Source organism: Nanorana parkeri, unplaced genomic scaffold (assembly GCF_000935625.1).
Source record: "Nanorana parkeri isolate BGI_ZX_2015 unplaced genomic scaffold, ASM93562v1 scaffold933, whole genome shotgun sequence".
NCBI classification, from domain to species: Eukaryota; Metazoa; Chordata; class Amphibia; order Anura; family Dicroglossidae; genus Nanorana; species Nanorana parkeri.
The window spans coordinates 37,178-53,046 of NW_017307201.1; the positions used below are offsets into that span (position 1 = coordinate 37,178).

General features: G+C 39.2%; 1 protein-coding gene across 1 annotated transcript in view; it reads left to right on the plus strand.

The window, feature by feature from the left end:
• Positions 1-796: 796 nt before the first annotated feature.
• The window catches only part of LOC108795109 (NADP-dependent alcohol dehydrogenase), a 15,878-nt gene continuing 805 nt past the window's right edge, over positions 797-15,869 (plus strand). The window contains exons 1-8 of the mRNA XM_018566300.1: positions 797-830; positions 2,951-3,052; positions 7,412-7,550; positions 8,107-8,194; positions 9,551-9,767; positions 11,671-11,931; positions 13,603-13,738; positions 15,271-15,406. Coding sequence (XP_018421802.1) covers positions 813-830; positions 2,951-3,052; positions 7,412-7,550; positions 8,107-8,194; positions 9,551-9,767; positions 11,671-11,931; positions 13,603-13,738; positions 15,271-15,406 — 1,097 coding nt within the window. The 5' untranslated portion in view covers positions 797-812. The remainder of the gene's footprint in view (positions 831-2,950; positions 3,053-7,411; positions 7,551-8,106; positions 8,195-9,550; positions 9,768-11,670; positions 11,932-13,602; positions 13,739-15,270; positions 15,407-15,869) is intronic.

Below are 15,869 nucleotides of genomic sequence, written 5' to 3' on the forward strand. Positions count from 1 at the left end.
AGAAGCAATTGTTTACTAAACAGATGCAACAACTGACTCCCTATGGAGGAAGCTACACAAGTAGTATCTAGTAGTGATCAATCTTTTATGAACACAATAGGCTCTATTTATGTGCTATTGCTAGCTACAAGATGCTACTGCATGTTACTTGTGTATCTTACTCCACAAGAAGCCGTTTATTAAAAATCTCATGTGCAGTATTAGTCTAAAGTCATGTGTACACGTGTCTATTCTTTTAGTTCAATCTGCAGGCTGAATGAAAAAAATAGAACAGATTTCTCCATCAACATTTACGAGTGTGGACAAATTCCCCACTGTTTGCATTGTATTCTGACAGTGGCCGATTCTACTTTGTAAATGTAGCAGTGACATCATTAATGTGCTGTACATAGCCTTCGCAGAGAGCAGTAATATGGAAGGGAACTACATGTCCCCCAGTACAGACTGACTACAGAAAAGTACTGAGGGGTGTATACAAGACCAGCTACCCCACAGAAGGAATGACAGCAGCGGTGACTGGTCTTTTTTACAAGAAGCTCCTGTACAGAGGTAAAGGCTCACACTGTATAACTGCACAAATCTGGAAGAAATACACAAGAAAACACTAAAATTCTAATATGAATAGCCAAGCCTCTTTTATTTAGACAATATTTGCTTATTCCGGAGTTCAGTTTTAAAGGGCTTGTCAAGAAAGGTTGAGTCTATGTAAAAGGGAGTGACGCTAACTCACATTCTCCTCTGCCAGCAAAGGGAAACCTCAAGAGGAAGGAACGTGCTACAAGCCAGGGAGAAAGACGTCTATTTCCAACAACATGTGCACTACGGGAAAAGTATTGTACTTTCCTTATAATTCTTCTTCTGCTTTCTCTTGTGTTCTGAAAAGTCTTGCAGAATTTTATTGCAGGTTTATTGCTGTATCAGTGTTATCTCTTATAATATATATCTCTTACATGTTAATTTACACTATATACAGTTCTCATTTTAAAAGTTCTTCAACTGTGTAGATTCCTCTGTTTACTGAAATGTTCACATTTGAAGTCTAACAAAAAAAAAAATGTCTTGTTAATTTGGATTGGGTGATGAGGGTTTAGAACCACTTTCCATTTTTTGTATTGCTGTCTGTGTCCCTGTTAGGGTGATTCACTCTCTGTAACTGTCCTGATCACCAATGTTACCAGGAGATAATGTAAAGTAAACTCAGGAATTCAATCTTAAAAATGCATTGAAGAACCTTAACTATTAACAATAATGTACCATACAGTCTTCTCTGAACTTGTCACTGTCATTTGACACTTGTCACAATTTGACATTGTCCTTCCTTCTGGAGGGTGGCTGTTTTTGCTCCCAATGGTCCTTGTGTGTTGTTGTAAAGTAGCCACTGCTCCAAGATAACTCCCATGGTGGACTACAATCTCACATTTGGTTTACTAATTTGTATAGAGATTGAAGTCCATCACTTTTCTCTTCAGTTTGTTCAGTTAAGCTTTGAAAATGAAAGATTGGTTGCCATGGGCAACTGCTTCAGATTCTGTCTGCTCCTCATTGAGTCTTCAAAAGAAATAGTGAAGGGACATCTCTGTAATTAGACACAAATGGCAAAAAAATTAACTACTGGTATTTGTAACCCTCCCCAAAATGAAAAATGGCTTTAGATATGCTGTAGGAAATCTTTCATACTATGTCATAGAATATGTAAGCTGTATAAGGTGATTTTAACCATATTGAGCCCCAGTACACATGCAGGAAATATTATTGTACTAAGCAGGATGCAGAGTTTTTTTTATCTATAGTAAACTCTGTTGTGTTTTTTAAATATTGTTTACAGAACTTGGTAAATGCCATCCTAGGAAACATCAAAAAGCAAATTAGTAGAGCAAAACACGTATTGCTTTACACACACACACACCACAGATCGTCTTAATATCGTTTTGTTTGCTTTTCCTCTATGACGCATTTTTTATTTGTGTTGTTTGCTTCAGTTTTTATAACAAAGAATAATATACAGTGAGGGGAATTTATCACAAGTGGAGCAGACAAAATCTGGAGCAGATGTGCATGACAACCAATCAGCTTCTATCTTTTATTTTCAAACTTTAACTGAACAGACTAAAGAAAGAAGCTGATTGGTTGTCATGCACATCTGCTCCAGATTTTGTCTGCTCCGGTTTTGATACATTCCCCTCAATCAATGTACCTAGTACTGAAACCAGAGGATCAGCACGCCAGCCAGGTAACTGGTATATCATAAGAAGCGGTCTGTAATGGTAACCTGTGTACTTTTCATAGCATGTGTTTCTTGTGAGAAGGAAAGGTTACACCTAGCTTGTTGCAATTTGTATTCCTTCCACTGTCATATAGCTGGAGGATCATTGAGGGCAACAAATTTAAAATGTTAGAAATTAAACTGTCACCATTTATATTGCAATGCATTAAAACATCAGCATTTACATTAGCGATATTTACAGTGAAATGAAACAATCAGCTTCTATCTTTTATTTTCAAACTTTAACTGAACAGACTAAAGAAAGAAGCTGATTGGTTGTCATGCACATCTGCTCCAGATTTTGTCTGCTCCGGTTTTGATACATTCCCCTCAATCAATGTACCTAGTACTGAAACCAGAGGATCAGCACGCCAGCCAGGTAACTGGTATATCATAAGAAGCGGTCTGTAATGGTAACCTGTGTACTTTTCATAGCATGTGTTTCTTGTGAGAAGGAAAGGTTACACCTAGCTTGTTGCAATTTGTATTCCTTCCACTGTCATATAGCTGGAGGATCATTGAGGGCAACAAATTTAAAATGTTAGAAATTAAACTGTCACCATTTATATTGCAATGCATTAAAACATCAGCATTTACATTAGCGATATTTACAGTGAAATGAACATGGTTTATTCTTTTGATTGTATGACAGACAATTTATTATTTATTGTATGTTTTTCTTCTCAGGATATTGTATGTAGGGCAGCTGTTGCCTGGGAGCCTCATAAACCTCTGTCTATTGAACAGATTACTGTTGCTCCACCTAAAGCCCATGAAGTTAGAATTAAGGTGAGTCAATGCAATTAAAGTTATGTCTTTGGTGAGGTAAATAAAAACATGTTTAATAAAAAAATAAAAAAACATGAAAATGTAAACGTTCTTATGCGTTAGCTGTAGACAGTTTCATGGAGAACAGAATATACCTTCTAATTACTTTAATCATATGTCTTCAAACCACTCAGTCTATCAGTCAATTAAACACTGGAGCAGATGAAAATGGTGCTGGAATCATCATCATCATTAGAAATGAGGATATCAGTTTGCCCAGATCAGTTCTTGTGTGCATGTGTGCATCACATTGACAAGCCTTCTCATAAGCTCTAACATCTGCAACCATTCCGGAAAATTTGCCCACCTCCTACAGCAGCCAGTCAGCAGAAATGAAAATCTTTACATTTTTCCCATAGAAAAGACCAAAACTCAGGTGCAGGTCACAGTTCATTCAGCCTATTCCTCCCTAAGTAAATCAACCCCCTCCTCTCCATCTGTTGGTCTGTCACTTTCACCACATAATGTTACTCTTTTATTCCCCCTTTACAGTCTCAATAATGCATTTGTTAAAAAATAATACAGTAGGAATGTTGAACTCTCTCATAATAGCCAATGCAGGTGGCAACGCAAGGTGACTCAGGCGCAGAAATATCAATGTCTGTTGTGGGTAAGAGATAAAAAAATAAAACAGTGTGTCAAATTATAAAATTTGTATTGACATACAAATATTAATGTGCCACACCTGCAAATCCACATAGTGCCAAATGTCAATGTGCCAAAAAAGCTGTATGATCCTATCTTGCAGATACCTGCAGATACTTGCACACGATAAAATCTTGGCGATCAATGTAATGTGTGGGTGTGTCATTATGCTACTTTAAAGAATTCTTATTCTTTATTGTAAAGCTTTATGGTTTGACAGGGGTGTGTAGGTGTGCCTTATTTGTTCTTCTTTTGTTCCAAATTAATTGCTTGTGCTTAGTATTGTTATGTATAGTAAAAAGACTGCCATTGACCATTTATTGGCAGATGTCTCACAAAAACTGATTGGTTGGAAGATCTTCCCATCTTCTTACTCGTTGACAGATCTGCTGCTAAATTCTTCCTAACTATACTGGCCTAAGGGTGTGGCATATGTACAGCAAAAGGGCCTGAGAAAGGATGAAAAGTAGGTTTGTTGAAATAAAAGTGTTAGCCTTGGGCTGGTTAATCTTTCTTACTCTTTATTTCCAGTTTTAAAGAAAACCCATTTCACTGTTGCAGTTTGGTAAGATACCAAACTCCATAGAAACAGCAAGAAAAAAAATCATTACCATTGTCTTTAATAGTACAATTTCTATATATGTATTTCTGTGGGTTATGATTTGTTGGGGTTAATTTACTAGCTGAGTAAAGGTTGTTCACTTAACAAAGTGAATGTTTCCTCCACTAAAAATACCCTACAGTGGGGGTGGGGAGGGCACCAGTCTGGAAAATGTTAAGTAAAGTTGGCTTTAGTATTAAATGGCTTGAGTGAGTGGCAAGACACTGCCACTGGCCGCTTTAGAATCTGCTGTCACCTTAAAATAAGACTCCCCTCAAAAATTCTTAAAAAGTAAAATAAGACTGGTTTGTAATGCAGTGGTTTAAGCATTCACCCAAAAGAGTTTCCTGTTAACAGTATCCTGGGCCACAGTCTATGTGGCCTATGGTAAAATCTGACCCTGGCAGTAGTTCCTTTTGCTGACCCCTATGCCACTTCTGTGTCCTGTAGTGACATAGGAGTTCAACGGGAACGACTGAGTCCAACAGGGGACAAAGGAGATCAACACTCCTGGATGTTTCAATATCTGAAGAGACTTCGGTTAACAATTCCTCTTCATTACAGCACCATTCTGTACCTTCTTTTCTGTTACATTGTAAAAAATGTGGATCCGCGCTTTATGGGTAGCCCTGATTTAATATCCTGATATTAAAGCAATTCTGTTACATTGCTTATTTAGACTTTCATTTTTGTAAAAGAGTTGCTGTAGGGCCTGTTCACACGATTCGGTGCTGACATGATACGTACGCTCCTGCACTAAATATGCTTCCCAATGTATCCCTATGTGTTTTATGGGCTACAGTTCTCACGTGTGCAGTGCGTTCCGTTCCTGACTGAAACAATACTGCATGTCACATTTTGTCAGGAAATGCACGAACGCGTCAAAAACGCAACGCAAACGGAACGCAATGCAGCTAAGCAAAAAAAAAAAAACATTATTTAAAAAATACATTGATACAGCATGTGGGGGGGAGTATCGGCAGTCTTACCTGCACACTCTTCAAGCAACTTTACTTTCTTCCCCCGAGATCTTGGGACTGTCGGCAGCTACCATTCCCCCACGCTGCTGTCTCCTTGCAACAACGTGATCATTTTGGTGGGCAGCGGCGGGAGAGAGCTCAGAGCTGGGTGAGGCGTGGAGGAGCTGCGGCATGTGGCTTGAAGCGTGTTGAGCCGCGAACAGGAGAAACTAATCGAAAGCCGTCTAATCGATGATGGAAAACATTTACAACATTTCCCGTCATCGATATTAATCGGCTTAGGCGATTAGTGGTTGCAGCCCCAGTCATATCAGTCTCTGTACAGAGGAGCTTACACTCTAATGTCCCACCACAGTCTAATCTCCCTATTACACTCTAATGTCCCCCTAGTCGATAGACGCAGGGCCTGGCTGCCACTTTGCCCCTCACGGTCGCCCGATACTCATGTAAGGGAAGAATCTGCATACTGACAGCCCCACAGCTTGAAATAAAAATTATCTGTCAGCATCCGGACCGAAAACACATCAAAAATGTGTCAAAAACGCACTGCATGAGTAGCACTGCATCTGCAGATCCGCACCTGATGCGGACCTGATCAGGACCTGAAAATCATGTGAACAGGCCTGTAAAGTGTGTCCATGCAAACACTTAAGGGTCTATTCACTAAGCTGCCGAGGGCAGCCGAGTGAATGACCGATCTGAAGTGAAGTGAGCCATGATCCTTCGGCAGCTTCGTGAATAGACCCCCTTAGATGTCAAAACAAAAGGTAACATAGCTACCAGCAAAATTAGAAAACTTCCTACTGGGTACAATGAATGCTTGTACAAGAAAAATAATGCATAACATAAACAAAGTTGATTATTTTGCTGTCCTGATTGTCAAGGTAGTCAAGTTATACTTTAAGGATGGTTGTTTACCTGGGTGAAGTAAAGTGGCATAAACCTTGTACTTACAAGTATGGGGGAACATATGACATCTCCTCATCCTCCAACATGTTTTCAAACATGAATCCATCTATTGGTGCTATGCACTGCACAGTTGAACACATTTCTAAAAATAATGCACCTCAACTAACTCTCTTGGAGGATCTCTGTAACTGACCTACAGGCTTTATGTGCTCTATGAGACAGTGGCCCCCAACCCCCGGGCCGCGGCCCGGTACCGGTCCGTGGATCAAATGGTACCGGGCCGCAGGCGAAGCAGCGCTCCCGACTCTGAGGAGGAGGGACAGGGACGGGGGGGGCGCCGCACCGCCGACCCCCCCGCCGGTTGTTACGCCACTGGCTGAATGCCCATCGTGGTAGACGGGAACCGGGACGGAGCAGTAGGGGGCGGAGACAGGAGATGGGGCGGACGCATTAGCTCAATGGCGGACGCACTAGCTCAATGCTAGAGCGGCAGCAGGAGGAGACGGGGACGGAGCAATGTTAGAATTTCCAGTGATACATTCTTTATTTAGCACATTTCCACTGTTTTGTTTGTTTATTGAAAGTAGATCTTAACAATACACAGCCAAAAAACATGTATTTCCTGCCTGCATGGACTCAGTCCAGCATCAGCTGCACGTTATTGTTCTAAACCAGCTTTCTGACAGATGTGATCATTTCAACCCATGCTTGCTCAATGTGTCAGCAACCGCCACTTGTAGTATCCATCAGGAGTGCACGTGAGAGGGTGACAGTTGAAGAGCACAATTAGGAGACAATTGGGACACATCCTATATCAAGACATACCTGAACAAGGACCTTCATGGCAAGATCAGAAGCTATTATTTTAAGGAAAGCTGCAGATTTAAAGATTGCTGAAAAATGAACAACCTTTGGAATTACACTAACATGTTAAAGCCTATTTGAAATTTTATTGATTGAGTTCGATCTGTTTCATACAGAAACATTTCTGGAATCTTTAGACATTCTACACAGACAAACTTTCTAGCTGCATAATCCAGTAGGCACCCACTGTTTTTTCTTTACCTGAGCTCAGAGCAAGGCCAATACTCTCTCTTCACCCCCCAGTACTGTCAGGCCCATTACAGCCTACAAAAACACATTGTACCTATTTTATTTTAACTTTGTTTTTATCTATTTTGCCAGATTCTTGCTACTGGTATTTGTGGATCAGACAGCAGTGTACTGAAAGAGATAATCACTAGCAAATTCCCAGTGATTTTGGGCCATGAAGGAATTGGAGTTGTTGAAAGTATTGGACCGGGAGTGACTTGTGTAAAACCAGGTGAGTGTAAAGAGACCTCTCACTTTAATAATACTAAAAGCTTCTGATAGGTATGAAGTGTAGACACTCAGTGGTGCTTCCCTATACCTCTAGCAGCATTCATGATTCATCTTAATGCTGAGAAGGTCTGATTCGGCAAGCTCCAACACTTCCAGGTAGTGTTGCAAAATCCCACCTCCATTTCTCATGATCCATCACTATGATGGCCTGACTCACTAGCCAACTGGAAGTTGTTGAAGGAGGTAGACAGCAGAGAAACTTCAGCACTATCAGGAATTGTTGAAGCCCAGAATTCCTGCAAAGTAGAGGATAGTGAAAGCTGCTGTAGGTGTGTGCAGGCACCTCTGGGTCTCTATATAGGTGAAAAACTGATACCCTATTTTCCTGCTTTAAAGGTTCCTCAATGGTATAACACAGGAAAACAATATTAGTGATCTTTGACAACAGTGTAATGGGTGTACACACTGCATTATTTTTAAACTAAAGACATTACAGTATGTACATGTCATTATGTTCTAAGCCTAATTTACAGATGAGTCCTCTTTTCTGTTCACAGGTGACAAAGTCATCCCACTTTTTATGCCCCAATGTGGATCTTGCAGAGCCTGTCACAGTTCAAACAGCAACTTTTGTGAAAAAAATGAGTAAGAATGTCATTTTGCCTTCAGTCACTTGTCTCCCTGCACGTTATATGGGAACATCAAGAAAGATACTTTATATCAATACCTGTTAATTTATATTTGTGTTTTGCTTAGTTCTAATGTTTTCATGCCTGACTCTGCATAACAATGCTTGACTTCTATTAAAGTGGCCAAAAAGTGTAAAAGTGAACATGCACATGACCATGGGGGTCGACAACTGATCCAAAAATGTGTTAGATTGTTACAAGCATCTTAAAATTACTGACAGCTTACTGACTTACAGAAATATCTTTGCTGAACTATGTATTGTCAATATAAGGTTTTTACGCACAATCTTTTGCATGTTTGCTAAGTGATTGGGCCACTCGTTGAACTGTGTGTGTTTAAACTTGAATGCAGATTCTGTTTAACTACAGCAAAATATTTTTTTGTTATGTATTACCATCTTAAATGAAAAAATTAAGCCTTTATTTTAGAATTCATAATGGGAAGAGTGTAAAATATGGGGATATGAGATAAACCTCTTAATGTAAACCAAGCCTGTGTGTGACCAGCTGGATCCAGATTTTCCAGATTTAGAGAAAGACATATATAGTCGAGAAAGACATATATAGTCAAAAAAGACCAGGACATATTGGCATCCATGGCAGAATTCCTGATTGTAAAGAAAGGAGTTGAAATGGATGCATGATGTCCATCCTGGGAAATTTCCATGCTCAAGTTTCCAGTCCTTCTAGATAGGGATCGGCTGGATGTTCGAGTCGAACACACGAACTATAAGGGCGTTCGGCGGTCTGTTTGACCACTGAATGCCCCTTCGGCCTTGTGAAAACCCTAATTGGCTAAAGGCTTGCACCTGACCACAGGTCATTTGCAAGACTTTGCCCAATCAGGGCTCAGTAGTCTGTAAGAGCCATGATTGGGCAAAGTCATGATGACTTTGCCCAATCATGGCTCACCTGTCAGATGACGTAAAACTGTACACTGTCACTGCTAGCTCTGCCCAATTGTTTATGGTTTGCTGGTATCTGTCAAAATGCCATTATGCGGCGGGTGTTCTTCGAGAGCAGATGGGACGTCGGTCGTCGTTTTTTAAAATTATTATTTCTATTTATTTTTTATTTTGTTTTTAATATACCTATTAGGTACAAAAACATTTTAGCTACCTAACTGTCAATGGTATTTGACATAAGATTTTTTCTTAGCTAGTTAATATTTGTTTTACTTCTGATCACTGATAATACTTAAAGTAAGTTTAAATCTACTGCACCCTAAGAGTTGGATTTTATTTGCTTTAAAGCACTAATATTTTAAAACTCTTGTCGTCTTATTATTCTACTATTTTGTTTTATCAAATAGCCTGGGTGCCAAAGCAGGTCTGATGCAAGACAAGACCAGCCGATTTACTTGTAGAGGCAAACCAATTTACAACCTAATGGGCACCAGCACTTTCACTGAATACACTGTTGTGGCTGACATAGCCGTTGCTAAAATAGATCCTAAAGCCCCCCTTGAAAGTTGCCTTATAGGCTGTGGCTTTGCTACTGGATATGGTGCAGCTGTAAACACTGCAAAGGTAAATATCTTTTTCATTTTATTTGATTAATTTTATTAATTAAATTACTAACAACTACTTAAAAAATGAAGCGCTTTTTCTTAAATGTGGGTGTATGCATGTGTTGTTTTGTTTTGCATAAATTGGGTTTTGAAGTTATATATCTCATATTTGCAAGCAAATCTTAAAACCATGTGCATTCGGGTTTTGACTTATTTTCCTTTAGGCTGCATCTTGACCTCTCTATCCCTTACCCTTTTTGGATTGGCCCTCATCTTATAGATTATATATTAAAGGCAAAGAGGAGGAGTACTAATACTAACAACATGGCAATAGCTGTCAAGGCTGGCTTACTTCAAGAGATATCCTATTTGGTGTAATAGCAAGAAATATGTGGATGGACAACCCCTTAGCTCTAGATCTGTTAAAGCAGACCCACCGTAAATAGCATCAGATATATTTTTTATGTTATGTTGATCCATGCTAACTAATGCTAGGTGTAACACAGGAATTTATTCGTTTTGAAAGAGATGATGGGACTCCTCCTGAAAAAGTCTTACGGGATTATTCACTTAGCTGCCGAAGGTGAAGTGAGCCGAACGCTGTTCGGCTATTCACTTCAGCTTGTACAACTAAAATCAGCCGTACATCGGCTGCCTTTGGTCAGCCGAACATGTTCTGCTTATACAGCTCAGCCGAAGTGCAGAAGGAGTTCGACTCAGCCGATACACGATTTGGATCGGCTGAGCCGAAGCTGCAGCAACTCACTCGCTGCCGTTCGCCTCTATTCTCATAGGGGCTGAATGGCAGTATGTGAATAGCCGAATGCCGCCGAGTGGCATTTGGCCCAAAGCTACAGCTGGATCCTTCGGTTCATTCGTGAATGACCCTCTTAGATTTCCTTTATTTCCAGAATTCTGACCAATTTGTGATAATACATCATCCTGGGTCAGAGTATCCTCACTAGTCTAAGATAATAGACCAAGGATAATGCAGCTACAGGGTTATTCACAAAAGGGTGAAGAGTTTGGAGAAGGCAGGAGAAGTGAACAATCTAGGCCAAAATAGTGGAATAGGAAAAATTCTCCTATTCAGCTCACTTTCCAAATCAGCTATGTTGTCCTAAATTGTTCCCTTCTCCTGCCTTCTCCAAACTCTTCACCCTTTTGTGAATAACCCTGATAGTCTTTATATTCATCATTGTGTGTATACATATTCTCTTACACAGCTCAGCGCCTGATGTTACTTCTCTTTCTGTAATGTGCCAGAAAGTTACCATGTACACTAAACGATCACTGGATAAATGGACAATGCATCCCTCTTATTTGCAGCAGACTGATAACATCTGGGATTCTTAGTGATCCCTTTAGTTTCACCTATAAACAGCCACTTGAATGAAGCTTATGCACAGCTTTTTATTTTTAAAATGTACATTTTCAAATATATACTACCTGTTGCTATATATTATGGGATATCAGGAATGTTTTATGCATACTTGAAAATATATGAATAGGCCTGCATTAAGATATATTATAATGTTTCTAAGAATGTAGATTTCAGGATTCCAAGCCACTTATTTTAAGTGGAATTAAGCCCTCTTATTAAACCCTCCATTTTCAATATCAATGCACCATTTTATGCATAAATAACAGTAAGCTGTGAACCTTCATTGGGCCAGGGCCATGCAAAGCTTCCACAATCTACCACACTGCTCGACTCTGACTACCATATTTAGGTATAGTTCATTGGTGGAAGAATGGTGCAGTAAACTAGGTACACAGGCACCCTACGTGATCCTAATACACAACTATGCCTGATATTTTACTATAACACATGTAAAAATAGACAGAACTACCCATGCTTTCCCGAGCATGGAAGCGCTGATAGTTTGTTTTATTAACTCTGAGTATCTCTTTTCCTCCAGGTAACTCCAGGTTCTACCTGTGCTGTCTTTGGGTTGGGAGGTGTTGGCTTCTCAGCCATAGCTGGGTGCAAATCTGCTGGCGCTTCACGCATTATTGGGGTTGGAACTCATAAAGACAAATATCCTAAAGCCATTGAATTGGGAGCCACAGAATGCCTAAACCCGAAGGATTATGATAAACCAATCTATGAGGTCATTTGTGAAAAAACTAATGGAGGTGTGGATTATGCCATTGAATGTGCTGGACGCATTGAAACTATGGTATGTAAAAACAGGTTAATGTAATAATTTATTATATATTTAAATATACTCTATAAAGGACTCCATTAACAAACAATCCTTTGCATTTCTCTTCAACTAGTTTTAAAGTTGAACTCTGTGATTTAAAAAAAAAATTAAAAAAAATAACAGTTGCCGTGCTGGATGGGAGGGGGGGCACTTCAACTGTTATTTTTTTTTTAAATCACAGAGTTCAACTTTAAAACTAGTTGAAGAGAATTACAAATTTGACAAGTAATCAGCACTAGTAAGTCACATTCAGGATTGTTTGGTAATGGAGGCTTAAATGCACATTAAGTCTAGGAGCAGAGGAATAAGGTGTAATAGTTACCAGGCTTCAGCGTTCTTCTCTTCTCTCCGACACTCAGGGCTGTGGGTGGGCCCTGCATTAATAAATGAGTAGTATCATGGGGTACCTGCAAATAATTTTCCCATATCAATACTTTTACCCAGGCCAGCAGGTGGGCAGGGATTAGCATCAAGGGGCAGGAAGACATTATGTCCCAAGAGGAGAAGTTGAGGCATCCATGAGAAAGATTTAAGAAGAATGATAAAAGAAGCAGAAGAGGCATTCTGTGGTGTCTGTTGTCAGGCAGCATTTTTAGGAACTAAGAGTGGAGGATAGGTTCACTTTAACTAGAAACAATAACAGTTATTGAATCAAACAATTTGAAACCATCTGTTATAAGTATCCTAACCATTAAAGTGTATCTATAGCCAAAACTTTTTTTAATTTTTAGATAGTTTGAAAGTGGGGAAGGATTAGAACTTCTGCCAGGTTTTCCTGCCAATGGAAGCTCAGTTGGAGAGATACAGTACCATAATTTCCTGTCTAGCAAAAAGGTTGTCCCAAGGAAGAGGGGGGAAAGCTCCTTAACAGCAATACAAATAGAAGTAAATGTTTTTTTAGGTTTAGATGGAAAATGCTAGAACCCGTCAGCTTGTTTTGCTAAACACGCTCAAAACAAAAACATCATAATACACAGGGCTAATGTAAAACACCTTTCTTTACCCTAGTCAGCCCTAATTTACTGCTTTTGCCCCTTTTACCCTTAACTATTTTTTTCCTGATGTAATTTTTTTTTTGGTTTATTTTTGTAAGCAGTAAGATTTTTTTTATTCTTTTGTTTGTAATGTTTTTATTCTTAAAATTGAAAAAAGGCCTTTATTTCATCAAATAATTCTACCACTTCATAAAATGCTGGTTCGGTTGCATCTTGAGTACATGGTTCAGTTTTAGTCACCAGTCCATAGAAGGGATATCCATGAGCTAGAGAATGTTCAGAGAATTTTTAATTTTTAAGGGGGGTGGTGGGCTGTAAATTGCCCTACATATAGAGAATATATATTATGCATTTTTAGAGTAAAAAGAAGAATTTATCATATTCATAAAAGTGTTAGCTTTACTGTTTTTTTTTTGTTTTTTTTGTTGCTCTGTGTTCATATTCTTGTAGATACCTATAAAAATCCGATCTAACAACCATTAAATCATAGAGATTTCATATAGCATAATGTATAACTGTTTAGAAACTAAATTAATCATTTTTTCCCCCCAAGAATTACAAATAAAAATATTTAAAATAACTGAGGTAAATTTGAAATACAATTCTTAACATGTGCATGCGTAAAAATGTTATTAAATCATTTTTTTAGATGAATGCATTGCAATCCACTTACTGTGGTAGCGGAGTGACTGTTGTGCTTGGCTTAGCATCTCCAACTGAGCGTCTTCCCCTTGATCCTCTCTTGCTACTAACAGGTCGGGCACTGAAAGGATCTGTATATGGAGGTATGGTTATATTTTACCTATGTGTTGCCTGTAACTTTAAGTGTACGTATGTGTTTGTATATATGCATGTTTGTATGTACAGCAAATACAGGTGAAACTCGAATAATTAGAATATCGTGCAAAAGTAATTGCAGTAAGTGCTGCAAAAGGGGCCCAAACCAAGTACTGAGTACATATGCATGCTTGTACTTTTCAGAGGTCCGATATTGTTCTATGTACAATCCTTGTTTTATTGATTGCATGTAATAATCTACTTTTTTGAGGTTGTGGATTTGGGGTTCTTGGGGTTTTCATGAGCTGTAAGCCATAATCATTACAATTATGACAAATCACGGCTTGAATTATCTTGCTTTGCATGTAATGAGTCTCTCTCATATATTAGTTTCACCTTTTAAGTTGCATTAGTGAAATAAATGAACTTTGCACGATATTCTAATTATTCGAGTTTCACCTGTATGTAATTTTTAATTATCTCTAGTAAGACTTTTGCTAGGATTCTAAAGAACCTAAGGCACCCTTGGGCACACCAATGAGAGAAAATTGGTGGTGCAAGTTGATGACGCAACAAACAGTAGGCATGACAAAATTTTTGTGAATAGTGGGCATGGCATAAAAGGGTTTGGTTGAATAGAATCTGAGCCTACACTCAGTATACACTATGAGCACGCAAAAATGCATTCAAATACCCTAACTATTAACAAAAATGTATCATATGTGCCTTCCAGGGGGTGGCTACGTTGGGTACTTGTGTGTGTTGTAAAGTAGCCACCACTCCAAGCTCACTCTTGTGATAGACTACAATCTCAATACAAATTGGTACACTAAACATGAGATTCTAGTCCATCATGGGAGCAAGCTTGGAGCGTTGTCTACTTTACAACAAAAACAGGGAACAGAAATAGTGTCGGCACCAATAGTAGTGTCAGCACCAATTTAGAGATGATTTGAAGATCTACAGCTGAGTGATACACACATAAGATACATTTTGTTATTAGTTAGGCCTCTTTCACATGGGCTGATCAGGAAAGGATCCATGCATGGATCCTCTTCTGATCACAGCAGTACGGAGTAGATGTCACCAATGTAACATCCGTGTCAGTACATTTCTTTTCTAAAAAAAATCTGCAATTACTGGACCCCATGTCTGTTTATGGGGAATGGGATGTAAACAGACATCTGTCTGTTTACATTAGAATACCCACAATCCACCACAATCCAGTATGGCAAAACGGAACGCTTGTTTTTCTAACTCGGAGGTAACCAAGTGCAAACAGACAACTGTGCGTTTACATGCGGCTTCCTATAGACTTACACTGGGCATCTGATCAGGTCCGCTTGACCGGCCATGGGAAAGGGGCCTAAGGGTACTTGAATGTATTTTGAAGATTTAACTGCTGAGTTTAGTGTCACTTTACCTAAGATAAGAATAGTCAAAGTGAAAACTCTACTGACAATGTGTTTGTAAATGACAGTCTTGGGGTTGTAGAAGGGAAATCTAAATATACTAATGGTATGGTATTTAATTTTTTTAGGCTATAAGGGTGAGGAAGTCTCAAAGCTTGTAGATGATTATATGAAGAAAAAAATCAACGTTAGCTTTTTGGTGAGCAGAACAATGAAACTGGATCAAATCAATGAGGCATTTGCGCTACTCAGCAGTGGACAAGGGTATGTATATAAAACTGAATATACTTTATACTTTATACTTGGTATAAAACTTTATATGTCATGTTTGTGTGTGTGTGTAAATATTAGGGATGCACCGGTACCGGTACTTCTGCTAGCATGGAGCCAGCTTCCTGGCCAAGTCGGGCTGCGTTTCATTATCCGCCACCTGGCTTCTTGCCTGCCAAGGAACCAACTCTATGCTGTTTGGCCGGCTTGATGCTGATTGGCCGGGAAGCCAGCTTCTCAACCATTCAGCATCAAGCTGGCCAAACAGCATGTAGACAACTTCCCAGCCAATCATTAAGCTGGGAGGTGGGTCATTACTTATTGGCCGAGAAGCCAGCTCCATGTTCCCTTGCGGCACTGCCGGTCACAGGAAATCTCCTTCTGACCGGGAGTTCTGGTATCGGGGCTAAGTATTGGAGCATTTTGGCGAGTACATCCCTAATGTGTATATATATAT